This window comes from Lutra lutra, chromosome 13 (assembly GCF_902655055.1).
Source record: "Lutra lutra chromosome 13, mLutLut1.2, whole genome shotgun sequence".
In the NCBI taxonomy this organism is placed as follows: Eukaryota; Metazoa; Chordata; class Mammalia; order Carnivora; family Mustelidae; genus Lutra; species Lutra lutra.
This window is the reverse complement of record NC_062290.1, coordinates 30,549,295-30,577,033: the sequence shown is the minus strand read 5'-3', so window position 1 is coordinate 30,577,033 and position 27,739 is coordinate 30,549,295. Positions and strand designations below refer to the sequence as shown.

General features: G+C 35.1%; 1 protein-coding gene across 1 annotated transcript in view; it reads right to left on the bottom strand.

The window, feature by feature from the left end:
* Window positions 1-27,739, bottom strand: part of ERCC6L2 (ERCC excision repair 6 like 2) — a 132,467-nt gene that overhangs the window by 47,542 nt on the left and 57,186 nt on the right. Inside the window, exons 8-13 of the mRNA XM_047698953.1 lie at window positions 27,365-27,478; window positions 26,100-26,219; window positions 20,485-20,556; window positions 19,509-19,654; window positions 16,911-17,006; window positions 6,530-6,629 (exon numbers count right to left, since the gene is read on the bottom strand). Coding sequence (XP_047554909.1) covers window positions 6,530-6,629; window positions 16,911-17,006; window positions 19,509-19,654; window positions 20,485-20,556; window positions 26,100-26,219; window positions 27,365-27,478 — 648 coding nt within the window. The remainder of the gene's footprint in view (window positions 1-6,529; window positions 6,630-16,910; window positions 17,007-19,508; window positions 19,655-20,484; window positions 20,557-26,099; window positions 26,220-27,364; window positions 27,479-27,739) is intronic.

Here is a 27,739-nt window from a genome sequence, read left to right as displayed (position 1 = left end):
TTATTTGACAGAGAGAGACACAGTGAGAGAGGGAACACAAGCAGGGGGAGGGGGAGAGGGAGTCGCAGGGAGCCTGATGTGGGGCTTGATCCCAGGACCCTGGGATCATGACCTGAGCCAAAGGCCCTAATTGGGTGTTCTTTGAACTATTCTTGCAATTCTTCTGCATCTACAAATGTATTTCTAAATTATATATATCTAGTCACCTTTCATATATATATATATATATATATATATATATATATATATATATATGTGCTTCTTCATGTTTGTGTATATATACATATACATGCATACATATATATATTTGTATGTATATATTTCTGTATATGTATATATTTGTGTATATATACATACATATACACATTTTGTATGGATGTGGATATATACACACACATCATACACACACATAGGCGTGCACGCGTGCACACACACACACACACACACACACACACTCATACTTCTTGTTTAGAGGATTTCATGTAACCTAAAATGTGGTATTCAGAAATTAAGGTGAATTTAGAATACATGAAATGCTCCCAACATCTGAAGGAGTACAGTTTTTTTGTAGGTGTCTTATTTTTTAAAAGTATAAAATGTATTAATGCAATCACAACAAATGCAAACAAAATATCAAAGTTAAAGTCCCCCTTGAATAATACAGATCATCCTCTATCAGTCTTAGAAACACTGTAATGTTTAGGTATATCCTTCTAGATCTTTCTCAATGCAGTAAGAGCTGTTTATATATACACACAGAAATAACTTCATGCATCAACATAATTGGTATACTTGTTCTGCAAGTCAGGTTTTTTTGTCCCACTTAAGAATGTCTTAGCAGTCTTGCCAGGTCAGTACATCTGCTCTATAATTTTTTTCTGTTGCATGCATCAGAACTGATGTTATCATTCTGCTACTACAGGACATTTAGTCGGTTTCTTTTTTTTTTATTTTTTTAAACAAATACTAACTGCTGAATATAAATCCTTGTCATCCTTCACTGTTTGTATATGAGAGTATTTCTGTCAGACAAATAAGAAGGTGCTATGTATTTTAAAATGATAATTTTGCCTATAAAATAAAAGGACCAAGTTATATTCTCAAAAATATATGAGTACCTCTTCACAAATACTCCCACCAACAATGAAGAGTGCCAATCTCCCTATATCCCTAATCGCCCCCCAAACAAAACCCATACACAAGAAAGTTTTAGCAGAATGTGCATAACACAGCATTGTTTTATTTTATATTTCTAGATTATAACTGTGGTTAGGCATCTTTTCATATATGTATTAACCATTTGTATTTTACCTTCAGTAAAATGCCTGACCATTGTCTTTTTATAGGTTTGTGGAAGTTCTTTATGCACTAAAGATGCTGATCCTTTGTTTACCCTATACATGGAAATTTTCCTTCTAGACACTTTTTTTTTCTTTTAAATATTTATTTATTTGAGAGAGAGAGAAAGAGAAAGAGAGACTCCACACGGACTGTGGAGCCCAATGCAGAGCGTGATCCTAAGACCCTGAGATCACGACCTGAACTGAAACCAAGAGTCAGACACTTAACCCACTGTGCCACCCAGCCTCCCCACAAAAAACTCTTTATATTGATTATCCAGACATTTAAAAAGGGCATATACGAGATCATTTCTTGGTTCATACTCATGTATTTTATTCTATTTCTTAGCTCTGTCTTTAATAATATGCATGTGGTGTTTTCTGATTTCTTGTTTCTAAAAATTATTTTAATTTTTATTATTATGTTCAATTATCCAGCATATAATTATTAAGGAGGGCATGTATGCTGAGGAGCACTGGGTGCAAATAATGAATTGCTGAACACTACATCAAAAACTAATGATGTCCTAGACATTTTTAAATTTGGCTTCTAGGTCCTTTGTCATACAGAAGTTTCACATAAAAATGTAGTTAAATTTACAATATTGGCCTTTGAGGCTGTATTAGTTCCCTATGGCTGCTGTAACAAATTGCCACAATCTGGATGGTTTAAAACAACAGAAATTGATTCTCTCACAGTTCTGGAGGCTAAAGTCTGAAATCAAGATGGTGGCAGGACCACACTCTCTCTGAAGGTTCCAAGCGAAGACCCTTGGTTCCTGGCAATCCTTGGCATTCTTGGTCTCAAACTGCATCACTTCAATCTTTGCCTCCTTCATCAAAGTCATTCTCCCTCAGTGTCAGTTTGTATCCAAATTTCCCTCTTGTAAATATATCAGTCATGGATTAGGCCCCACCCTAATCCAGTATGACCTTTTTTTTTTTTTTAAGATTTTATTTATTTATTTGACAGACAGAGATCACAAGTAGGCAGAGAGAGAGAGAGGAGGAAGCAGGCTCCCTGCAGAGCAGAGAGCCCAACGTGGGGCTCGATCCCAGGACCCTGGGATCATGACCCAAGCTGAAGGCAGAGGCTTTAACCCACTGAGCCACCCAGGTGCCCCCAGTAGACCTCTTTTTAACTTGATTACATCTGCAAAGATCCTACTTCCAAATAAGACCCCTTCATGGTTACACATAGGGGTAGGGCTTTAACATATTTTTTTTTTTTTTGGAGGGAGCACATAATTCAACTTCTAACAGAGACTTTGTTAAAGATTTTTACATTCATGCCATAAGATATATTGGTCTATAATTTTCTGTTCTTGTAATATCTTTGCCAAATGTTGGTATCAACAATTTTTTATCTTTCTAAAGTTATAAGTGTTCCCTCCTCCTTTGTTTTCAAAAAGAATATTGTTTGATAAAATTCACTGTGGAAGTTATCTAGGTTAGGATCTTGTTCTATGAGAAAGGTTTGAATTAAAAATTCACTTTCTCTGACAATATAAGGCATCATTTTCCCTCATTTGAAATCACTGCTCCTAAGTATCCAGAATCACTAATAAGAAGTTAGATATTTATCTTATCCTAGTACTATTATAGGTAATGTTTTTTTCTCTGCAGAAGGTTCATCTCTGGAAATTTAAAGGACTTTTCACTTTATCCTTGGTGTTTTATAATAATAGAAAGATGGTGTAAGTGTGGATCCATTTTCATCCATCCTGATTAGCACTCATGTAATTATATGGACCCATATAATTCCTGGACTCTTGTTTTCCACTTTTTATATGCTTTTCCCTTTATTTTGAGTTTCTTTCTTTCCCTTCCTTTTATTCCCCTCTTCAACTATAAGACTGATATTAGAACTTCTGGACCCAGAATTCATTTCTCCTAACTTTTCTTACATGTATTCTTTGTCTTTTTGCTCTGTAATCTAGAACAATTGTTTAGTTCTCTCTTTTAGATGAAAACATTTGGGAGTTCTTCATTTTCTGGATGTTAATGGATTCTTTTTCTATTAGTCTGTTCTTATTTCTAACATCCAACAACCTCACTCACCTTTTTTTTGTTGTTGTTTTAAATATCTATTTATTTCAGAGAGTGGAGGGGCAGAGGGAGACGATCCCCAAGCAGACTGCCTGCTGAGTGCAGAGCAGTCTTGGGGCTTGATTGATACCATGACCAATGAGATCACGACCTGAGCCAAACTCAAGTGTCAGACACTTTACTGACTAAGCCATGCAGGCATCCCCTCAGTCATGTTTTGAAAATATTACTTATATATTTTTAAACATTTATTTTATTCTTTTCTATTAATTTTTGTCTTCTCTGATGTTAATTCTTCCTCTTCCTCTTCTCCTTTTTGAATGCCTAAGATAGTTCGATGGCTCTTGTAACAAATTATAAACTTGGTGGCTTAAATTAAAAGAAATTTACTCTTACAGTTCTGAAGTCCAGAAGTCTGATATCAGTATCACTGGCTGAAATCCAGGTTTTGGCAGGGCCATGCTCTTTGCAGATACTCTATTGGAGAATCCATTCCTTGCCTCTTCTAGAATGGAGTGATGTGGTCACTTGCTAAGGAATGCTGGCAGCCCCCAGCTGCCAGCATTCCTTAGCAAGTGACCACATCACTCCATTCTCTGCCTCTGTGGTAACATTGTTTTCTCCTGTTCAGATTTCCCCTTGCTTCTTTCTTATAAGAACCTTATATAAGAACCTACCTGGCTAATCCAGGCTAATCCCCCCCATTGCAAAATCCTTAATCACATCTGCAAAGACCCTTTTTTTTCCACATAAAGTAATATTTACAGATTCCAGAGATTAGGACTTGGTATCTTTAAGGACCATTTTCATAGTGTTTCTTTTCTTAAACTGTTCAACAATTATTTTTTTGTTGGGTATTCATCTGTCTTCAAATACCCTACATTCTTATCTCAGCCTATTGCAGTGATCATTCAGAGCAGGGGAAATGCAAGTATTTAAACTGCTGGGCAACAGATGGGACTTTCTTCTCAATTTCAGCAAAATATGGAGCGCTGTCTTGCTTCTTTGCTTCTAGTATTTCTATTTATTGTTTCTACTTGACAGCAGACACCACTGTTGGCTATAATTTGCTGCAATTGGGGTATGATTGTATGGAGCTAACCCATCTTGTTAGATCATCAATTATAACCCAAAGAGGGGGCATCATAGTCACCCTAAGACTCCCTGCCCTTTTTTTTTTAGTATCTGCTGTCTCTAACTTGGAATATCTAGAAGCTATACCTACCTTTTTTAATAGTCTCTTTCTGAGTTTAGCTTGGCTTCTTCCTTCAATCTGATGTCCAAAAGCCTTTTGTCTTTTAGGGTTCCTACTAACTTCTGGGCCACAAATAGAACTCTTCTTACTTTCTAAAATTTTTATAGTTTTTTTAAACATCATTTTTGGTGTTTAAGTTGGTTTAGTGTGGTTCAGTTGGTTTAGTGTCTGACTCTTGGTTTCAGCTCAGGTCACGATCTCAGGGGCGTGGGATTGAGCCCCACATGGGGTTCCATGCTCTGAGCAGAGTCTGCCTGAGATTTCCTCTCTCCCTCTCCCTCTGGCCCTCCCCTCACTCCTGCACACTTGCTCTCACTCTCTTAAATAAATAAATAAAATTTTTAAAAATCACTTTTGGACTTCTTTTTCCCCAAGGAATTTGAGGAATACTCAGAAAGCCAGCTAGAATGTGTATGTCATATACACTCTTTGTTCAAATGCCAATCAACCTTTAAATCACATCTCTTGCCTTTTCCTCACACAACTGCCATTATTATCCTGATTTGTGCCTACTAAATTGTATGGCTGAATCTTTCCTAAAGGGCTCATGCTTAAAAATATTTTAATAACCAAGTAGAGCATACAAACTTCTGATAATGGACATTATCCTCATCTTCTGAAGTAATAGTATTATATATGTATGTATATATATATATATATACATATATATATAAAGAGAGAAAATTACTACATATATATAGAAAAGGGACAGAAAAATCACACTGGATTGTGACAAGTCTAAGACAGTATTCTAAAAAACTGCTCCTAAGATGAAAAGAGTCATGTTCTACTTTTTTCCAACACTGGTTAAATATATCTGAACAAAATAATGTTCAAGTAGTTGTGCTATACCAAAGAACAAAAAGATGAAAGGTTTCTTATACAGCTAAGTTGCCTTAAGAAAAAACAAAAACTGCTGTGTACAATTCTATTTTTAGAATTAAGAAAACATCATGAATTTAAGATTGGATCATTCTTAGGTTAACTACCACCACATGTGGCAGATGTTTGCTCTTAAATAGATGCCAACGGGAATATATAGGGAGTAACTCAAATTTAACATTTATAATTAAACTTGAAACTCATTCCAGATCTTCTCAAGTGAGCAATTACAAACTAAATACATTTTTTTTATTTAGAGCCATAAATGGTGAGGTAATTGATACCCTAAAGATACTAAAGAGTTAATAGAATTTCAGATGAACACTAAAAGCAGCAGCAGAGCAGTTAGTACACTTGAGGGCTATTCCTGTTATTCCATTTACTTGGGTGTCCCTGAGTCCCGGTTTCATTATGTATGACATGAAATGGTTGCATTAGATATGTGTAAGGGATTTTCCCCTTAGTCGTCTTCATGCAATGGTACCTACAGAAAACAGTAAAATGAACACTTACCTGGAAAGGTTTCTTAAGGCTGGAAGTTGGTTTAGGTAATCTTGCTGCCCAAAGAGCTGTGAGATCAATGTGTCAGTGCACCTGTCTCCCATCTGTGGCATATAGTCATGTCTTGACCCACAGGGAGGGAAGCTGTAACCTTGCTAATCAAATTGTGATCTATAGTAGTGTTGGTACTCATGGGAGCTTGTTAAAAATCCTGGGCTCCACCCAGAGCTACTAAATCAGAATCCATAGTTTAAAGATCCCTACATAATTTATGTACACATTAAAACGTAAGAAGTACTACTCAAAGAAAATTTCAGCTCTGAATTTCAATGAATGTAAGAATCCATCTGTTTTACAGAATATATTTGAAAATATATTTCATAATATTAAATTCCATATTATAGTTAGAATAAAATGAAAAACATATTTTTACACAAATTTCTGAAATTTTTGAAATAGATAAATGTTTACTTCTTAATTAGGAAAAGGGAAATATATTTACCTGTTTGTATACCTGTCGTAAGTACATGATTTCCTCCACAGTTCCCAAAGATATTAGCCTAAATACTTTCACATCCCTGCACTGCCCAATCCTATATGCTCTGTAAAAAGATTAAAAACAAAACCAACAAAAATCAAATGAAACAACTTGGGTTCAGGAGATAGCTTTAGGATAGAAAAATGGAATGTTACTAAAATATTTTTTAAGATTATTTATTTATTTATTTGAGAGAGAGAGAGAGAGACAGAGCAGAGAAAGCAGGGGGAGAGGGTAGAGGGGTAGGGACAGAGGGAGAGGGACAAGTACTGAGCAGGGAGCCCCATATGGGGCTCGATCCCAGGACCCTGGGATCATGACCTGAACTGAAGGCAGAAGCTTAACAGACTGAGCCAGGAAGGCACCCCTGTTACTAAAATTTTAATTTAGAAAGAAATGTAGGCACAGTTCATTGTATGTTAATTATATGTATCTCAATGAAATTGCTTAAAATGGGGGAGGGGAAAGTGCAAATTTGCAGCCTTAATTTCACAGAGATTCCTGTCTGACTGAATCACTCAGTTGACTAGCACCCCAGGTATTTTGACATGGACCATAGTGCTATTTAAAACAATAACCTGATTTACCATACTGGTTAATGTAGGTCTAGGCCTGGGAGCTTCTCTCAGGTAAAGGCTTTATTGGATGCTATGAATGAAGTCACCTGTTTGTTTGTTTGTTTTTAAGATTTTATTTATTTATTTGAGAGAGAGAGAGAGAGTAGGAGCAGGAGGAGGGGGCAGGCAGAGGGAGAAGCAGACTTCCCACTGAGCAGAGAGCCCCATCAGGACTGGATCACAGCATCCTGGGATCCTGACCTGAGCTGAAGGCAGATGCTTAACTGACTGAACCACCCAGGTGCCCCAAGTCACCTGTTTCTAAACATTTGTTACAGTCATGGGCTGGGCAGTGAGGATCAGGGGCAAGACCATACCGCCTCATGCTTGAAACTGTTAAAACTTGGGGGAAATTTAATTTGACCTTATAAAGTCACTCTGTGTTGTTGTATCTCGTTCTCTCTCTGCCTCCTTCACCCACTGCTCCTCATAGAAAAGGGCTTTACTAAAGAGTATCCCAGGGCCCCGAAAATCTTGCACCCGCAGAGGGGAATGGGGGATCCTGCAGCACAGCACAGCCAGGGTAAGTTACTTCCTTCTCACTTTCATCCTGCAGCCCAAATACAGAGGGACTCACAATCCCTTTCTCTCTCACAGTGGAATGGAGTCTTAAAACTTTCTTTTAATGGATCTAAGGAAACGGCTTTTGGATGTGTGCTCAGTCAACTGGTGAATAGGACAGATTCTGTTAGAATACATATTCTTTAATCTACACAGATAAAAACCCTTATAACATGTTACTTTGGACCTATGCTTCATCAGTTTCTAGGTCCATTAAGAAGAGATATGTTAAGTGATGGTCTTCTTAGTATGAAAACAAGTGTTGGGGAACTGTTACAGTATGGAGGTCTAGATCTTCGTTTTTCTCCTTGATTCCTCCTGCCAGCGTCAAGTGAAGGGCAGGGAGGGAAAGAGAAATGCTGTTCATTTAGTTTTGTTGGCAACTAACTTAAACTTGAGTATGAAAACATAGTACCCTGGGATAAATAGGATATTAGGTCTTAATGGCCCAGATGAAAAAGAAAAAAATTAAGACAAATGTTAAGATTAAAAAAAAAGAGAGAGAGAGAGAGAGATTTCTCTGTGGCTTTCATTTGATTATTTTCCTTTACAGCTATCAGTGGAGAGAGGCTGGTTAATGTGTGGGCTCTGCAAGTCAGGGTACGTGAATTCAGATCTTGAAATCATTGGCTCTGACCTTGAACAAGTTACTTCAATTTGTTGTGCCACACCTTTCTCACATGTAAAGTGGGTATGATAATAGTGCTTACCCTAAGGTTTTGGTGTCAGGGTAATGCTGGCCTCACAGAATAAGTTGGGAAGTGTTTCTTTCTCTTCAAGTTTTAGTAAGAGCTTCAGAAGGTTTGGTATTAATTCTTCTTTAAGTGCTTGGTAGAATCCCTCCGTGAAGCCATCTGGTTCTGGTTTTTGTTTGTTGGCATTTTGATGACTGATTCAATCTTTTTATTAGTTGTAAGGTTTATTCATATTTTCTACTTCTTCGTGATTCAGTCTTGGTAAGTTATGTTTCTTGGCATTTGTCCATTTCATTTAGGTCATCCAATTTGTTGGTGTACAACTGTTTATAGTACTGTCTTACAATCCTTTCTATTTCTGTAAAATCAATAGTAATGTCCCCCCTTTCCTTCAGATTTTAGTTATTTTCCCCCTGTTTTTTAGTCCCTCATTTATCTCTGATCTAATCTTTATTAACTTCCTTTTGCTAGCTTTGGGTTTAGTTTGTTCTTCTTTTTCTAGTTCCTTAAGGTATAAGGTTTGAGTGTTGATTTCAGACCCTTTTTTTGAAATGTGTTTACTGCTATAAATTTCTCTTTGTACTTCTTTCACTTTTTACCATAAGTTTTAATACACTGTGTTTTCATTTTCATTTTTCCCAAGATATTTGCTAATTTCTCTTGTGATTTCTTTCATAACCCATTGGTTGTTTAAGAGTGTACTGTTTAGGAGTGGTTGTTTGGGAGTGTAATTTTTTAAAATTATTTACTTTAGAGAGAGAGAGTACGAGTGAAGGTGGGGGAGAGGCAAAGGGAGGGAGAGAGAGAATCCCAAGCAGACTCCACACCCATGTGGAGCCCTACTTGGGGTTCAATCTCACAGCCCAGATATCATGACCTGAGCTGAAATCAAGAGTTGGGGCACTTAGCCAACTGAGCCACCCAGGCACCCATCATTTTTTTTTTTTTTTTTTTTTTTAAGAGAGAGCATGCACAAGTGGGGCTAGATGATGGTGGGGGAGCCAAGAGGGGGAGGAGGGGCAGAAGAGGGAGAGAGAGAATCCCAAGCAGGCTCTATGCCCAGTGTGGAGCCAACTCAGGGCTTCATCTCAAAACCCCGAGATCATGATCTCAGCTGAAATCAAAAGTCAGACACCTAACTGACTGAACTGCCTAGGGGCCCCATTTAATTTCAACATATCTGTGGATTTTCCAGTGTGACTGATGTCAAAAATTAAACCTTTACATATCATTTATTCATTAATATAGATTTATAGTTTTATGCATTTGTCTTTTATTTCTTTTTTAAAGATTTTTTTTTTCTTTTTTAAAGATTCATTTTCAAGTTATCTCTACACACCCCAAGAGCAAGAACTGCATATTCTACCAATGGAGCCATCCATGCACCCCCGTGTTTTAAATCCTATAAAAAGTAGACTAACAAACCAAAAATAAAGTAATACTGGTTTTTATATTTAAGAATTTTATATTCTCATATGGCTTTGAGTTACTGTTAAGAGTCCTTTAATTTGAACTTGAAAGTCTCTTTTTAGCATTTCTCATAGGGCAGGTCTAGTGATAACAAACTCAGCTTCTGTTGTCTTAATTTCTCCCTCATTTCTAAACGACGGTTTTGCCTGATACAGAATTCTTCGTTGATTTTTTTTTTCCTTTTGGTACTTTAAATCTATCATTCCACAGCCTTCTGGCCTATAAAGTTTCTGTTGAGAATCTGCTGGTATTCTTACTGGGGATCCCTTGTACATTACAAGTCATTTTTTTTTTTTTTCTTGCTGCTTTCAAGGTTCTCATTCTCTTTGTCTTTAACTTTCTAAAACTTGGTAACATGTCTCAGCATAAGTCACTTTGGGTTTATCCTACCTGGAGTTTGTGAAGCTTCTTGTATTTGTATATTCATGTCTTTTCCCAAATTTGGGTCGTTATTATTTCAGTCATTATGTCTTCAAGTAACTGTCCTTTTCTCTCTCTTCTTTTGGATTCCTATAATATGTATTTCAGTCTATTTGATATGTCCCATAAATTCCTTTAGCTATGTTCATTTTTCTTTGTTGTTTTGGTTTTGGTTTTTGCTGTTGCTGTTTTGGTGGGTTTTTTGGTTTTGTTTTGTTTTGTTTGTTTTGCTTGTTTCATTGTTGTTGTTGTTGTTGTTGTTGTTTGTCCTCAGATCTGTCTTCAAGTTTCCTGATCCTTGTTCTGCCTGTTTGAGTATGACCAGTCTTTCCAGTGATTTTGTTGTTGTTATTGCTTACATTCAGTAATTGTATTTGTCAGGTTCAGAGTTTTTGCTTTGTTCTTTTTTTATATATAATTTCTATCTCTTTGCTGATATTCTAATTTTGTTTATATATTGTTTCCCTGATTTTCTTTATGTCTTTGTCCATAGTTTCCATTCAGCTCTTAGAGTTAGGACAGTTGTTTTAAACTATTTGTCACCTAAGTTCTATGCCCATGTTTCTTCAGGGATGGTTTCTGGAGATTTTGTTCCTCTGACTGTACTAGGTTTTCCTCTTTCTTTAAATGTCTGATGTTTTTGTTTTGTTTTGTTGTAGAAAAAAAAAAATTGGCCACTTGATAAAATAGCCACTTCTAGTCTTTGCAAGCTAGTATGGAAAACACACATTAATTAGCAGGGTATATCTTAAGTCTTGGGAGAAGGTCAGGGTAAGGATTAAAACCTACTTTGGTCATTTCTGGTCATATGTCCTACCTGGATCTGTGTATATGTGTGTGCTTTTAAATGTCTTAATTTCCCAAGGAGTCTCATTTCAGTGTCTTCTCAGGGCCTTAAACATATTCTGTCATATTCTTCTACTGTAATATCATGTACCAGGGATAGAATCCCACTGCAGCTTTCATGCACCATGGGGCCTATACTGCTTTCAATAGCTTCTGCTAGTCTGAGATCCAAACAATGCCACCATTCCTCCTCTAAGCACTGTCAGGTGAAATTGAAACAATTCCCTTTGGCAGCTTACAGACAGGTTAGAAAGTTACAAAGGTGTTCCATACCTGAGAGGGAGGGAACTGGGAATTGGTTGCTTCCTCCTGGTTGTACTGCATTAGAGAATGGGGCTGAGGCAAGAATGAGTAAAGATGCCATGAAATTTCCCAGTTTTGAATATAGCTTCTTCTTCATTGGAAATTTGTTTAACTACTATAGTTTTCTGACTAAATTAAAGAGATCCAATGAAGTTATTTTAATCAGTCTCTGTTTTTTTTTAATCCACCCATAGGGAAACATGTACCTAGAGCTTCTTATCCTGCCATCTTGTTGGCATCACTTTTTGATTTCCTCTTTAATACAAGAGTTATTTAAAAATATATTTAAAAACATCCATATGGCTAGATTTTTATTAGCTACAAGTTCATTGTTATTTTCTAGGGTCTTTTGACTGGAGCCATGTAATCTAGTCCTTGTGATTTATATTAAGATATATAGTCATTTAAAAGTATGCTCTAAAATGAAAGAATGGGTATTTTCAGTTGTAATATGGTTATATACATTTATTAAATTCAAGGCTAAATAACTGTTATTTAAATAATTTATGTATTTTCTTTTTTTTGCCTAATCCATTAATTTTTGAGAGAGGGATATTAAGTTTCCCATCATGATTGTGGATTTGTCCATTTCTCATCATAAAAGAGTTTTCACTTTGTAATGTAATGCTATTATACTTTCCTCTTGGATTGTTCCCTATTCTTTTCCTTAATGCATCTTGCTTTGAAGCTTGATGGCTTAATATTAATATTGCCACTCTTACTTTTTGTTACTTTCTCTCTAATTAGATTTTTAAGTATATTTTCATTTTTAACCTTCTATGTATTTTTCAATTTTATATGTAGTAGTAAGCATAGACCTGAATCTAACTTTTCATTTTAACTTTCTTTTTTTGTTTGTTTAAATAAGGAAGTTTTAGCCCATTCATATTTATATTTGGCCTTATTTCTTACAGTTTATTTTATGTTTTGTATTTGCCATGATTTTTAGTTTCTTTCCCTCTCACTGCACATATCTCACTGCACATCCCTCTCACTCATATTTCTAATCATTTACTGAAATAATCACATTTTCTCAGCGACTTTTAAAAAAAATTATTTTGGAAGTTCTGTTTGGTTTTACTTCTAATTTCCAATGTTTCTATAAGTGGATTTGGGGATCAATTGTATCACAATCACCTTGGTTGGTTTTTTTCTTAAGATTTTATTTGAGAGAGTACACGTGCACAAAAATGAGTGGTGAGGGGTGAGAGGTGGGGCGCAAAGCAGAGGGAGAGGCACAAGCAGACTCCATGCTGAGTGCAAAGCCTGATGGAGGCCTCAATCCCACCACCTGGAGATCATGACTTTAGCCTAAATCAGGAGTCGAATGCCTAACTAACTGAGCACCAGATGCCCATGGGTGGTTTTTAAAGAACTGTGGCGAAATACATGTAATATTTACCATTTTAATCATGTGGAGTTTTTTTGTTTGTTTTTGCTTTTGTTTTGTTTTGTTTTTGAGAGAGCGAGAATGCATTGAAGTGGGGTGTGGAGGGGCAGAGGCAAGGACAGAGAGGATCTTAAACAGGCTTCATGCCCAGTGTGAGCAAGCCTAACACAGGGCTCAATCTCAAAAGCCTCAGATCATGACCTGAGCCAAAATGAAGAGTCAGATGTTTAACCAACTGAGCCGCCCACGCTCTCCCCATTTTAACCATTTTTAAACATATAGTTTAGGGGCATTAAGAAAATCCACATTGTTTTGCAACATTACCATCATCATCTCCACAACTTTATCATCCCAGACAAAAACTTTGTACCCATTACACAGTAACTCCCCATTTCCTCCTTTCCCCAGCCACTCATAAGCACCATTCTATTTTCTGTCTCTATGAATTTGACTATACCAGATACAATCATGTAAGTGGAAATATACCATATTTGTCTTTATATATCTGGCTTATTTCAATTAGCATAATGTCTTAAAGTTTCATCCATGTTGTAGCATGTTTAACAGAATTTCATTCTTTTTTGTTATTTAGAAGCTACATGAGATGGTGGGTATTAATTAAACTAACTGTGGTACTCATCGTATAATACACGTAAGTCAAGCCATTATGGTAGAGCTTAAATTTATAAAGTGCTGTATGTCAACTGTAACTCTATAAAACAAAGAATTTCATTCCTTTTTAAGGCTGAATATTTCATTTTATGTACAGAATACATTTTGTTTATCCATTCATCTATCAGTGAACATTTGGGTTACTTCTACCTTTTGGCTACAGTGAATAATACTGCTATAAACATGGTTGTACAAACATCTTTTTGGGTTTTTGCTTTCAATTCAAAATGTGGAAATTCTATACTTAATCTTTAAAAAATCACCCTATTGTTTCCATAGCAGCTGCATCATTTTATATTCCCAGCAGCAATGCACAGGGTTCTAATTTTTTCATATCCTCACCAAAACTTGTTTTCTATTTTTTTTTTTAAGATTCTACGTATTTATTTGAAGAGGAGAGAGAGAGAGGGTGCACAGCAGGGGGAGCAGCAGGCAGAGGAAGAGAGAGAAGCAGACTCTCCACTGAGCAAGGAGCCCAATGTGGAGCTTGATCCCAGGACCCCAGGATCATGACCTGAGATGAAGGCAGATGCTTAACCTACTGAGCCACCTGGGTGCCCTGATCTGTTTTTGGTAATAGTTATCCTAATGGTCATGAGATTGAGCCCTGCCTAGGCTCTGGGCTGGGCATGGAGCCTGCTTAAGATTCTCCCCCTCCCCAGCCCCTCCCCAAACCCGCTCACACACACAAGCTCTCTTAAAAAAAAAAAAAAATTATCCTAATGGGTTGAAGTAATATCTCATTGTAGTTTTGATTTGCTTTTCCCTAATGATCGGTAATATTGAGCACCTTTTCATGTTCTTATTGGCCATCTGTATATCTTTTTTGGAGAAATGTCTATTCAAGTCCTTTTCCTATTTTTAAATTGGGTTTTTATTTTCTGGTTCTTGTTACCGAGTTTTAGAAGTTCTTTATATATTCTAAATGTTAAGTCCTTATCATGTATAATTTGCAAGTGCTTTCTCCTGTGGGTTGTTTTTTACTCTGTTGCTATTGTCCTTTGATGTACAAGCTGAGGAATTTCTTAAAGTGGAAACTGTAGATTCCCACATTAGACCTACAGAATTAGAATACCAGAAGGATGGAGCTTGAACATCTTTGTTTAAAAATTGAACCAAGTGATTATTATGCCCAACTCTCCTAGTTGTTGCCCTTAAATTTTTTGCTAAAATTTAAAAACAATATTTGGCATAAATCTGAAAACTAAGATATTCTAATTCTTTTTTGATGAAATATAAATTCTAACACAATTATCCCCACCTCCAGTGTTTTACTGAAATTTTATGGAATTTTAGTTTTTGATTCTTTTTTTTTTTTTACTTGAGAGAGAGAGAGAGCACAAGCCAGGAGAGGGGCAGAGGGAGAGAGAATCTCAAGCAGATTCCCTGCTGAGCAGAGCCTGATGCAGGGCTCGACTCAGGACCCTGAGATCATTACCTGAGCCAAAGTCAGACATTAAACTGACTGAACCACCCAGGCACCCCTCTTATTAATTTTCTTATACCATCCTTTCATATTTTTGAGAATTCTTTCTTTAAAACTGCATTAAGCCTCTCAACTAAACCATCAACAATTATTTAGACTTAAATATAAATCTTTGTTCCTAGATGTCAAGAGTTGCTTTATTTTCCTTCACATACTGATATTTTAGCTACTGATTATAAAGTCAAAATTATTTTCTTGCAGATATCATCATATGAATTTTGTCACTTTGACAACTTCAGTTGTGTTCCAGAATTCCATAATGCAGATAAAAAGTCTGTTCTTCAAACTCTGTTCTGCTGAAATGAATGTGATTTTATTTCTTTGTTGGTAACCCGTTCTTTTCCTTTTGTCTTTGTTTTATAAATAATTTTCTCTCCCTCTTTCTCACTCTGGCATCATTTAGCCCCTTTCTTTATCTCTGGAATTTAGAAATATCACCACTATGTGTATTTTTTCTCTCCTGCCCTGTCATTGTGTTCTAAAATAATCATTCCTTTTATTTTCCATATCAATTTCCACTTTCAGTCCTCTCCACTTTATTACTTAGACCTTGAACTGAATTATTTGGCCATAGTTGTAATTTCTAAGAATTTCTTTTTTTTTTTTTAAGATTTTATTTATTTATTTACTTGAGAGAGAGCTAGAGAGAGAGAGAGAGAGAGAGCAGGGGGAGGGGCAAAGGGAGAGGGAAGAGCAGACTCCCCACTGAGCAGAGAGCCTGATGTGGGGATCATGACCTGAGCTGAAGGCAGATGCTTAATGGACTGAACCATCCAGGTGCCCCTAATATCTAAGAATTTCTATTTTTCTCTTCTATGCACTTCTTTACATGGTGTCCCATTCTTATTTTATTTCCTTAAGGGTCTGTTTCTCATCTTGGCCTTTTTCTTTCATACTGCTGGTTTTATTAAACTATTTTATAATTCTTTTTTTAAAAGATTTTATTTATTTGAAAGATAGAGTATGAGCGAGAGAGAGAGGAGGAGAAGCAGACTCACCTGCTGAACAGGGAGCCTGACATGGGGCTCGATTCTAGGACCCTGGGATCATGAGCCGAAGGTAGTCACCTAACCAACTGAGCCACCCAGGCACCCCCATCTCATAATTCTTAATTTTTCATTCATAATTACAAATGAGGAACTGGATGGACTGCATAGGAAAGCTGGTCTGGATTTCCAAACGGGTACACAGATCTATTTAATCATTCCCCCCTTTTTCTGTTCCACAGAGATCTGAGATTACTTTAGGTTCAGCTCTGCTTTATGAACTGGTCCTAATGTTCACTGCAAAAACCTTCTGTCAGTCTAATTCCCCACTTATTTATAAAATTTATGAAATAAATCTTTCACCTTTGATCAAGGGGCATCTGTTGTAGGCCAAGCCCTCTTTATATGTGGAGGGTAGGAGAGGAAACACTTTTAGGATTAGGACATTAATTAATTTCCCACAACAATTCCATCTGGTCTCTTTCTACATCCTATAGTTGCTGACCCCAAGCTTGAAATTTCTCTGTGCTCTCCTACCGACTTCGGACTGTGGCTCTTCTCTGCTGGTTTCTTGATCATACAGATTCTGTTTACCTTCTGTTTTCTAGGAGTTTCTCAAAACTTCTGATCTACTAGTAGTGACCTTCCCTCTCTTCCTGCAGTTTTATGGGTTTGTTCCTTCTTAAACCAATCCTGTCATAATAATGGGATCTTGGGATGGACAGAAAATCAACTGCTATTATCAGGCTGCCATTTGGATTCAGATTTGGAGTTATCTTAAACACAATTTTTTTTTCATAAGGTTTTCTCTGTCTTGTAATCATAGGAGCAATCTAAAAGAGTCAAAAAGGAGTAATTTTAGTTTAAAAAGTACTTGTTAAATTTTGTCAGTATTATACCTGTCAATTGCTTGAAGATCATTGGCTGGATTCCAAGTAGGATCAAATAATACAACAACATTGGCACCAACAAAATTGAGGCCTAGTCCACCAGCCCTAGAAGAACCAGAAAAGGGCATATTAAAATAGCAAAAACATAACTGTTGCCCTCTAATTCAATTGTGCCAGATTTCTGTAACCAAATCAATACAATACTGCATTAACATCATAAAAATAAGATTACAACACAAACACGCCAAAACCGAAATAGCTATGGAATATCATTCTTCTACCATTCTAGAATATCCCTTTAAAAAAATTGACCATTTAAGCCCATGTAAGTAGGTTGTGCTGGTTTTTGTCATTTTTTGGCTATTCAAATACTATGCTATACAATTTTCCTAACATGCATTCTAAAAATTCTAAGTATAGTCCAGCTAAATAAAGCAATATACACATTTCTAAAAGTCAATACAGGAGTAGATACACTTCTTATTCTTCCTACTAAGTGCAGCTAAAAATCCCTGGACATCATATATAAAATAAACATAAGACTCAAAAAAGTAGAGAGAACAAAGACACGCTAGTGAGTATATGAACTAAGGAATGATACAGCAATGAGTTCTCCAGCTGCCTTTTTGCCAAAAAATCCTAGACCGGATTCTGAAGAAACCAGTATACTGGAAATGCCAACAGTTGAGACAAAAAAGCCCCAAGAAAAGCCTTCTTCCTTTAGCCAAAGAACCAGGAAAGGTATAGCCTTTTAAGACAGCAAAATGTTAGATAATAACCAGCCTATTGTAAACACCATGGAAAAAAAAAATCTATGGTCCCACTCCCAAACTGGTCAGTAAAGGCTGAGTGAGGAGATTAGATCTCCACCCTTGCCTTAATGGGGTGCCTCTCATCCACACCCAAAGGGTGTCAGAGAAAACAGACTGAGGAGCTGGGGACGTTCATTTACACTCGGCTATAACCAAATCCCCTCTGTGATGTCAGTGGAGGCTGTACCGAAGATTAATGAAGTGCCTCACTCTTAGGATGTCAACAGAAGCCAAGCAAGAAACATGGATTCCCATCCCTATGCGGCTGGCATGGCGTCTGCCTAAAACAGAGGGGAAAAGCCCCACGGTAAATAAGCTCAAAATAAAAAATTACAAAATGTGTGAAGAAACCATCTACTATTAGCAAGAGCCGAGAGAAAAATAAACAGAAGGATTAGCAGCCCCAAGTACAGGAGTTGGTAGAGCAAAAAATGCCATTAAAAAAGAGATTTAAAAAAAAAATAATTAAAATTACTAAAGAAATAAAAAGAAGGCTAGAAACCATAAAGAACAAAATATAAGTAAAAACAATCAGGCAGATCTGAAAAATATCACTAGGACTTTTAAACATGAAAAATGCGGTCTTTAAAAATTCAATGAATGGGTTAAATAACAATTTCTAATATAAAGAGATAATTGGGAGCTTTCTGGCAAACCTCATCAAATTAGATGGTTTGAGCAGAAAAGGAGTGAGAGATGACTGCTTGTCATGGGAAGTTCTGTACTATTTGAACTGATGTTGAAGGCATTTATGACTCTGAAAAACATTATTTAAGAAATTAAAAATGTTTATTATATAGGAAATTAAGAATGCTTGTGTGTACTTTATAAAACTTAACTGAAAACAATATTCTATGTAATTTAATGCTCTGTGGGTAAGGAAGGGCTCATGTGAGAAGGTATTTCTTGATTCATTCATAGGAAAATGAGAATCCAGAACTTCTCTCCTTATGACTTCACTGCAAGAATATGAGAATAACTTAGATCTCAAAAGCTCACTCATTGTATACATAATTTTATTCCTCATTTTAAGTAATTATTGTGTTGACTTTTTACATTTTATGCATGTTTGTTTTTAAAGTCCTCTGAAATTCTTTTTGAAAGATAGTGGGGGCAGATCTATAAAATACTTACATATTAGATATCAAAGTAAGGATTTGTTACCCCCAAAAAGGGATGAATCTTCTTAGGTGTTTATATTGGCTTAACTCTTTCTCTAAAGTGTATATGTTCTTTAAAAGATTTTATTGAGAGATTCATAAATAGGTGTTAGAACTGACATAACTTCTATAAAATCTATTAATGTGGAGTTGCTGTGGTTGAGATGAGGTAGACAGAGGGAGGAAGTACCAGGCCCACTAAGCCCAGTGGGCGCTCTAGGGCTCCTTGAGCACAGTTTAAAAATACTGCTACACATGATTCTCAGTTATATGATTAATAACTTGATTATTCAATTAAGTCTGGCTGTTCTGACCACAAGACATGAATAAAAACACTATCACAGAAAATTCCTGGGAGGAAACATCCATTTCTTTTGATTGTTATCTTTATAAACCCAGATATATAAGGAGAATTCAGTGATGATAAGAAAATTGAGAGAAAAGGTTAGGTAAAACTCAAGATATGGTTATTTCAGTCATAATTAATAGCATTTTTCCTGCTTCTCCTTAAAGCCAAATAAAACAAAGCAATAGAAGCATAACCACTGAAAATTAATCCAGTAATAATTTTTAAATTACCCTAAATCTTAAAAGCAATTAGATAAAAATCAAGTTATCAAATTTTATTTTCTTACATTGTGGATACTAGGCAAATGTTAATATCTTGTGTACTGTTGAACTCTTTCACAATCTTAAGTCTTTCCTCTGATTTCGTACTTCCATCAAGTCGTCGGTAATCAAGTCCAGCCGCCATACAGTATTGCTGCAGAACATCAAGCAACTACAGAAAAGATATGAAGAAAGGCAAAGACAAATTCATGGTGTAATAAGTTTCATACAATTATAGAGATAAGATTTACTAAGTATTAATAATTGCTGTTTACAAATTCTTTCTTACAATTATAAGAGCAACAGATATTTTCCTGGCTTCTGGCTCATATATTTCTTCCTATTATCCTGAAACTGACTCTAAAGTTCACCAAATGCTTGTCTTAAAAAAAAAAAAGAAAGAAAAAAATCAACCTTTTAGGGAAAAAAAGAAATCAAACTTTATTTTTTTAAACTAAAACTAAATAAAAAGAAAAGTATTGGCCAATTTATGTAAATGACTTTCATTATTTGTGCTATTTTCCAGGTTCTAAAATCTCTTAAATGTCTTGTATATTTTAATTACAGCAAAAACATCAACAGAGAATTAAAAATCTATCTTTGAATCTGCTATTTGATAATAACCTTGATATGTTTGAGATTTAAGCGTCTTCTGTTTTAAAAGTTGCTTATTGGGGCGCCTGGGTGGCTCAGTGGGTTAAGCCGCTGCCTTCGGCTCAGGTCATGATCTCAGGGTCCTGGGATCGAGCCCCACATCGGGCTCTCTGCTCAGCAGGGAGCCTGCTTCCTCCTCTCTCTCTACCTGCCTCTCTGCCTGCTTGTGATCTCTCTCTGTCAAATAAATAAATAAAATCTTTAAAAAAAAAAAAAGTTGCTTATCTCACTATCATTTCCTATAGTATGTATAGGAGAGAAAATGTGGCTGGACACATATGTCTCTTGGGCTTTGTGCCTCAGAGTTAGTGCTGGGCCAATCAAGAATATACTTCAGAAGAAACTCACCTTGGTGGAAAAGGAGAAAAGAAGTATTTTATCTTTGTTTTTCCTGCAATGATTTAAAAGCTGCTGAAGGACCTGGAAATGAACCACAGAAATCAACCACCAGTGAAACAGTTCCAACTAAAAGCACACTTTATACATATAAACATCACTTGAGAATTTCTTAAAAATTATTTTTATACAATATAACCTCACTCCTCTTTCCTAGTTCCCTTCATTTTTGCAAACTTAGAGAAATAAAGAATTAGATATTACATGAGATGTTATTCATCATCATATTGTCAATAATGAGGTAAGGTTCCCAAAGACTTTTGTTTCATCTCATCTGGTTTTAATAAAAAGGAAGCATTTTAGATTATGGGATGCATTTAAATGAATTAATTTAATTTCTAAAGCACACTTTCTTTATACCTACAATATGTTCAGAAACTAAATTACAGAACAGCATTCCTTTTAGGAAATATTTAAGTTTTTTCTAGATAGATGTAATGAAATGTGTTTAATTACATTTAAGTTCTAAAAGTCTTGATATTTATTTTCTTAAAATAATCAGTCACATATACACCTCTTCTCATTTTATCCCTTCTGCTTCTCTATTTACAATAAGCCCTGACTTCCAGATTTGATTTTGACCTCAAAATGTCAATAATTTGCCCCCATACACAGTGCTTTTAGGGATGGAGCAAATAATCCAAAGCCTATTTATAATAGTAATACTGTTATTTTTAAAACAGGCATTTCCACGTCTGGCAATGACAGTTCCAGAACACTGTGGAAAAGTAATCCGCAAAGGAAAGAAAAGGAATTTTCTGAACTGAGCTTAAAATTTTTCTGAATTATGCAACAAACACTTCAGCAATTTTGTTTATTCACTGATAAGCATTTAAACTTAAAATAAAAAATTATAAGCAATATAAGAAACATAAGAAACATAAAAATTATAAGCAATATCAGAAACACTCAACAGTCACTAAGAGAAGACACTGTGCTAACTCTGACCCCCACGTCCAATCCCTTGGAAAAAGCCATAGAGTTAAAAAGAAAGCTACTCAGATAACCAATCAAATGGTGAATAAAAATGTCACAGATCAGGTAAACATAATTTAAATACTCGCAGAACTTACAAAGTAAGCTTTGCATTTATTTGCAAAATAAGCTTTGCATTTACTTTATTTTTTAATAAAACAACTGATTCTATATAAAGTATGTGATTAGAGTTTCACATAATACATTAGCTTTTTAAAATTAAAAAACATTACTTTTTAGAGCAACTTTGGATTTACAGAAGAATGGAGTAGAGAACTCCCACAGACTCCGTTCCCCCATCTTGCACTTCTGCCCCTCCCCTGAACCCAGCTTTTCCTATTATTAACATTTTGCATTAGGGTGGTACATTTGTAACAACTGATGAATGAATAAATTATTATTAATATATAATCATTAATTATTATTATTAAATCATTAACTATTATTATTAACTAAAGTCTATTTACATTACCTACATTAGGGTTCATTCATTGTGTTGTACATTTCATGATTTTTTTACAAATATATAATGACATGTATTCATCATTACAGTATTACACAGAACAGTTTCACTGCCCTAAAAATTCCCTGTACTCTCTCTATGCATCCCTCCTTTCAAACCCCTGGCAACCACTTATCATTTTACTTTTTCTACAATTTTGCATTTTCCAGAATGTCATATAGTTGGAATCATACAGTATGTAGTAGCCTTTTAGACTGGCTTCTTTCACTTAGCAATATGCAATTAAAGTGCCTCGTGTCTTTTTGTAGCTTGATAGTTCCTTTCTTTCTATTACTGAATAGTATTCTATTGTCTGAATATACCGCAATTTATCTATTTACCTACTGAAGGACATCTTGGTTGCTTCCAAGTTTTGGCAGTTATAAATAAAACTATAAATATCTGGGTATAGGCTCTTGTGTGAGATTTTTAACTCATTTGGGTAAATACGAAGGAGTGTTGTAAATAACAATGTTCACAGCTAAGAAATCTTGGGCCTAACTCTTCTCAAATTAGTCAGGCCTAGAGATGAACATGACCCCTATATGATCTCAACAGCACTAAATTGGGTTTCCTGAGTCTTTTTCCCCACCCCCTCACAGTAAGTAGCCCTGTGGTATTTCCCAAGGGAAGGGAAAATGAGGATTCTTATCAGGGGAGTAAGTTCAACTTGTGACCATCCATTGGAATAGTAGTTGAGATTAAAAAAAGAAAAAGAAAAAGGACCTTCACATATAAGAGAAAGAGGTTGAGTTCATGAGTGTAGCTTTGAGGGTATGAAGGGTAAAATAAGCATTACATCAACAAATGTAATAAATCTTATTATTCATCAGCTGCAGGCTGATGAATAATAAGAAAAGCAGAACTAGTATCACCTGAATTCAAGACATACATGCAACTTGGATTTCTTAACCCTCCCCACAGGCAATAGGTTATATGCTTATACATTTGGTATCACTAAATCATCAGATGATGTTGACAATCAGATGATACACAATCTTAAGAATATAACCCTAGATTATTACTATCAGTCTCCATCTTGTTGGTGTTCTCTCACAAAACAAGTAAATTACAGGCTTCTTTCACATATACAGACACCTACCCAGCCTCTAGCAACAATTCATGCTTGCTTTTTCCTTTCTAAATAGCATAACAAAAATTAAATGTAATAATTATTTTAATCAGACAACTCCAATAGTACATTTTAAATCATATGTTGAGTATAAGAATATAAAATGTAGAGTTATAAAATTCATTTAATATCAAGAGTAACTTTTTAGTGAAGAGTCATAAAAAATGCAATTTAAATATATAACAACAGATAATAGAGTTTTCACAGGAGGCCATGATTTCTGGCCTGGGAAACAAGGGGATAATAAGTATTCAGATCCAAATTAATTGAGCTTTTTACATTGTTTTATTTAAAAATAAAGTCAGCAAAATGGATGATAAAAATAGATTAACTATTCTTAGGAAAGATTGTTAGGAAATTTACTATTGTTAGGTTTGAATTATTTATTATGATAATAAATCATAGAATATTCTCACTAACACAGACTTATTTTAAAAATATACAACTCTTAACTAAGTGGGTATAGAGAAAATACACCTCAACATAATAGAGGCCATATATGACAAGCCTACAGCTAACATAACACCCACTGACAAAAACTGAAAGCTTTCCCTCCACGCTCAGGAACAAATCAAGGATGCCTCTTCTTGCCGCTATTATTCAACATAGTACTAGAAGTCCCAGCCAGAGCAATTAGGCAAGAAAAAGAAATAAAAGCATTCAAATGGGAAAGGAAGAAGAAAAACTCTTCCTATTTATATATGGCATGATCTTATACACAGAAAACCCTAAAGACTCCACAAAAAAAATGTTAGAACTAATAAATTCAATGAAGTTGTACAATAAAAATCAGTCTACAAAAATTCATTGCATTTCCGTATACTAATAAGGAAATATCAGAAGAAGAAATTAAGAAAACAATCCCATTTACAACTGTATCAAAAAGAATAAAGTAACTAAGAATACATTTAACCAAGGAGGTGAAAGACCTATACACTGAAAACTATAAGACATTAAAGAAGACACAATTAAATAAAAAGGTATTCAGTGTTCATAGGTTGGGAACTAATGTTGTAAAATGTCCACACTGTTTAAAGCTTCTATAGATTCAGTGTAATCACCATCAAATTTCCAACAGCATTTTCCACAGAAATATGACAAACAATACTAAAATTTGCATGGAACCACAAAAAAAACCCAAATAGTCAAAGCAATCTTGAGAAACAGCAAAAAACTGGAGGCATCACACTTCCTGATTTCAAACTATACCACAAGTTATTGTAATCAAAACAGTATGCTATTATAGAACAGATACAGATCAATGAAACAAAATAGAAAGCCCAGAAATAAACCCACATATATATAGTCAACTAATTAATGACAAAGGAACTAAGAATATACAATGGGGGAAAAGATAGTCTCTTCAATAAATGGTGCTGGGAAAACTGAATAGCCTTATGCAAAAGAATGAAACAGGTCTCAGTAAGACATCTGCACCCCCATATTTACTGCACATTGTTTATAACAGCCAAGATGTGGAAAAAAATGTTAAATGTCTGTTGACAGATAAATGGATGAAGAAAATGTGATATACACATATATAATGGAATATTGAGACATAAAAAGGAAGGAAATCCTGGCATTTGCAACAACATGAAGGGCATTACGCTAAATGAAATAGAAGAAAGAAAAACAAATACCCTATGATCTCACTTATATGTGGAATCTTAAAAAAAAATGCTTGTATTTATAAGTACAGAGAATAGATTGGCGGTTGCCAGAAGCAGGGGGTGAAGGCGGGCAAATTGGGTGAAGGTGGTCAAAAGGTACAAATTTCCAGTTGTAAGTCCTGGGGATGTAATGTACAGCAACTGTATTACATATTTGAATGTACAACGCTGTATTACATATTTGAATGTTACTGAGAGTAGATCTTAAAAGCTCTCATCACAATAAAAAAGACTATGTGTGGAGATGGATATTAACTAAATGTATTGTGATAATCATTTTGCCATATACTCCTATCAAATCATTATGCTATACACCTAAAACTAACATAGTTATATGTCAATTTTATCTCAATAAAAAAATACATACGCAAGTTTTTAAGGTAATATTCTTGGTTTTTATTTTATTTCATTGAATTTAGAGGTCCAGGCAAACTAAACTATGAGTTTATATAGATTAACTGCTAAAAATATTTCCAAGATTTTAAGAAAATGACCACCTGACTACTTAAAATCACTTATTTATTTAGCCAAAAGAAATAACTTACTTTCTTCTTAATTAAACTATAATGCTGGGAATTGTTTGGTAATAATCTCTGAATCCATAAATAAAGATTCTTTATAGTTACTAAAGAGTTAAACAAAGTGACTGCAAAAAGGCTGGAAGCTATCAGCAATTCATGCAGCTGTCACAGGCAATGTCCCAAGGCCTGGGTCATGGCTGGAGAACCTAGCCTTATTTTTCCCACCCTCCCTCAGTAGAACAGCATCTACAGGTCAGTTTCCTAGTGTACAATAAATGCTCCCTTGCTACAACTGACACTTAGCAACTTTCCAATATAGATTGGCAGAAAATTTAGTCTAGACATAAAGGTCTTGTCTACCTTGAACTCTTAAGAAGTTTCTTTCTCTAATTCTGAGCTATTGCCTATCCTCATCCTTATATTTGGAATGAGAATTTATATTTCTGATAGATAATCTCCTTAAACATTTGAAGCTAAGCTATTATATATGTGGCAAACAACATACATTTTTAAGAGGGCGTACATCTCATAAATCAATAAGGAAAGTCTGAAGTATATTTGATGTAAGCACTAATTGAGAACCTACTGCATGCATGGTTCATTGTAAGCTAGTAAATGCTGATACGACTACATCAGTTGTCTTTGGCCACAGTCTCTTCTGAATGATTGGGTATCTGTTCTGATTAGTTAGTGTCTCCATCATACCACTGATAAATAATTTTGTGTATCACGCTTATGTGTGTGCAGCCTGAAAGAAGAGTACTTACCTTCATTTTCCCACTGTATTTTGGATCAGATAGGGTTTCAAAAGCTGCACCTTTGCTTTTCTGCACAAAATCTGGGAACTTGGAAAATACCTGATCACATATTCTTTTGATAAGTGTTTCCTTAGGAGGAAAAGATAGAAGAAAAGAAATTTCAACCGAACACATTTATATATATATATATATATATATATATATATATATATAAATTGAGATTGTTTATGAAAACATTCGATTTAGAAGGAATATATTACTTTGATGATATTATCTTCTCTAAGTCAGACTAATAATTTAGAAAAACTTAAAGTGATAATGTTAATTATATATGGCTTTGATGAGTTCTGAAATGATAGGACTAATAATTTTATCATTATTCTTTTATAATCTCTAAGTCAAGGACTCAAATACTTCCCAAAGAGCAAACAGTACTATCAAAGAACAATATTAAATGCTTATTAGATTTTAAAATTATATTTGAACAGCATGAAGACTATAACACAAAAAGAAAATATAAAATTATATTTTAAAAGCCTTAAAAAGCAATAAAAACTAAGCCTTAAAGATTTCTTTTTATTTACGTGTGCTCTAGAATAAGATACAATTGAAATGATCAAAGTATATGATTGCATTTATTTCTAAACTTTGAAATTGCTGATTTTCGCCAACTTGGGATATATTCCTAATATTTAATATACAGATTACTGTAAATGCATTTTAATCCAGTAGGTTGGATAAATGGAGTTAGATATACTATTTTTTTTAAAGATTTTATTTATTTATTTGAAAGAGAGGCAGTGAGAGAGAACATGAGCGAGGAGAAGGTCAGAGGGAGAAGCAGACTCCCCGTGGAGCTGGGAGCCTGATGCGGGACTTGATCCCGGGACTCCGAGATCATGACCTGAGCCGAAAGCAGTCGTCCAACCAACTGAGCCACCCAGGCGTCCCTAGATACACTATTAATGGAATGAGACCGACTCATCAAATAGCTTACTTAGTAATTGTATCAAAACATGTTAGGAAAACAAATACAGCAACACTAACAGAGGCATAAAAAACGGTTATTATTTTGACTTAGGCTTCAGTTTTCTCTTTAAAAAACTTAAGAGCATATACTTCTTTGACACCTAAATTAAAACATGAGCAAGTTAGTTTCCTCTTCAACTGTATACAAAAATAACTTAAAGATACTTGGCTACGGCATTTTATAGCAAATACAAAATCCTTATACCAAATAGCATCATAAAGAAATGTACAAAGTCCACTCAAACCTGGTGTTTGGAGGTGCCAGTAGACTGCAGTAGTGCAACATGGTTGGCTACCTTCTGAAGGACGGCAAGGTAACTGAAATACAAGGTTTTCACTGTTTCACCATGTGAATTGGTCTGTAACCAGAAAAAAGAAAATAAAAACACGCAAGAGACTAACACGGCTATGTAACAAGTGACTTCATAAACTCTATCGCTCACACTAATGTTTATCATCTGGTCACTACTGGCACAATACCTTCTGAGAAAATGATGGTCTGCCATTATGTAAAAAAATTCATGAATCACTTCATGTAGACTCATACTTTTGGTGATATTTTTAATAAAAGAGGGGAGAAAGTCCTCATTCCAGAAAGCATCTACCCTCATGATACACAG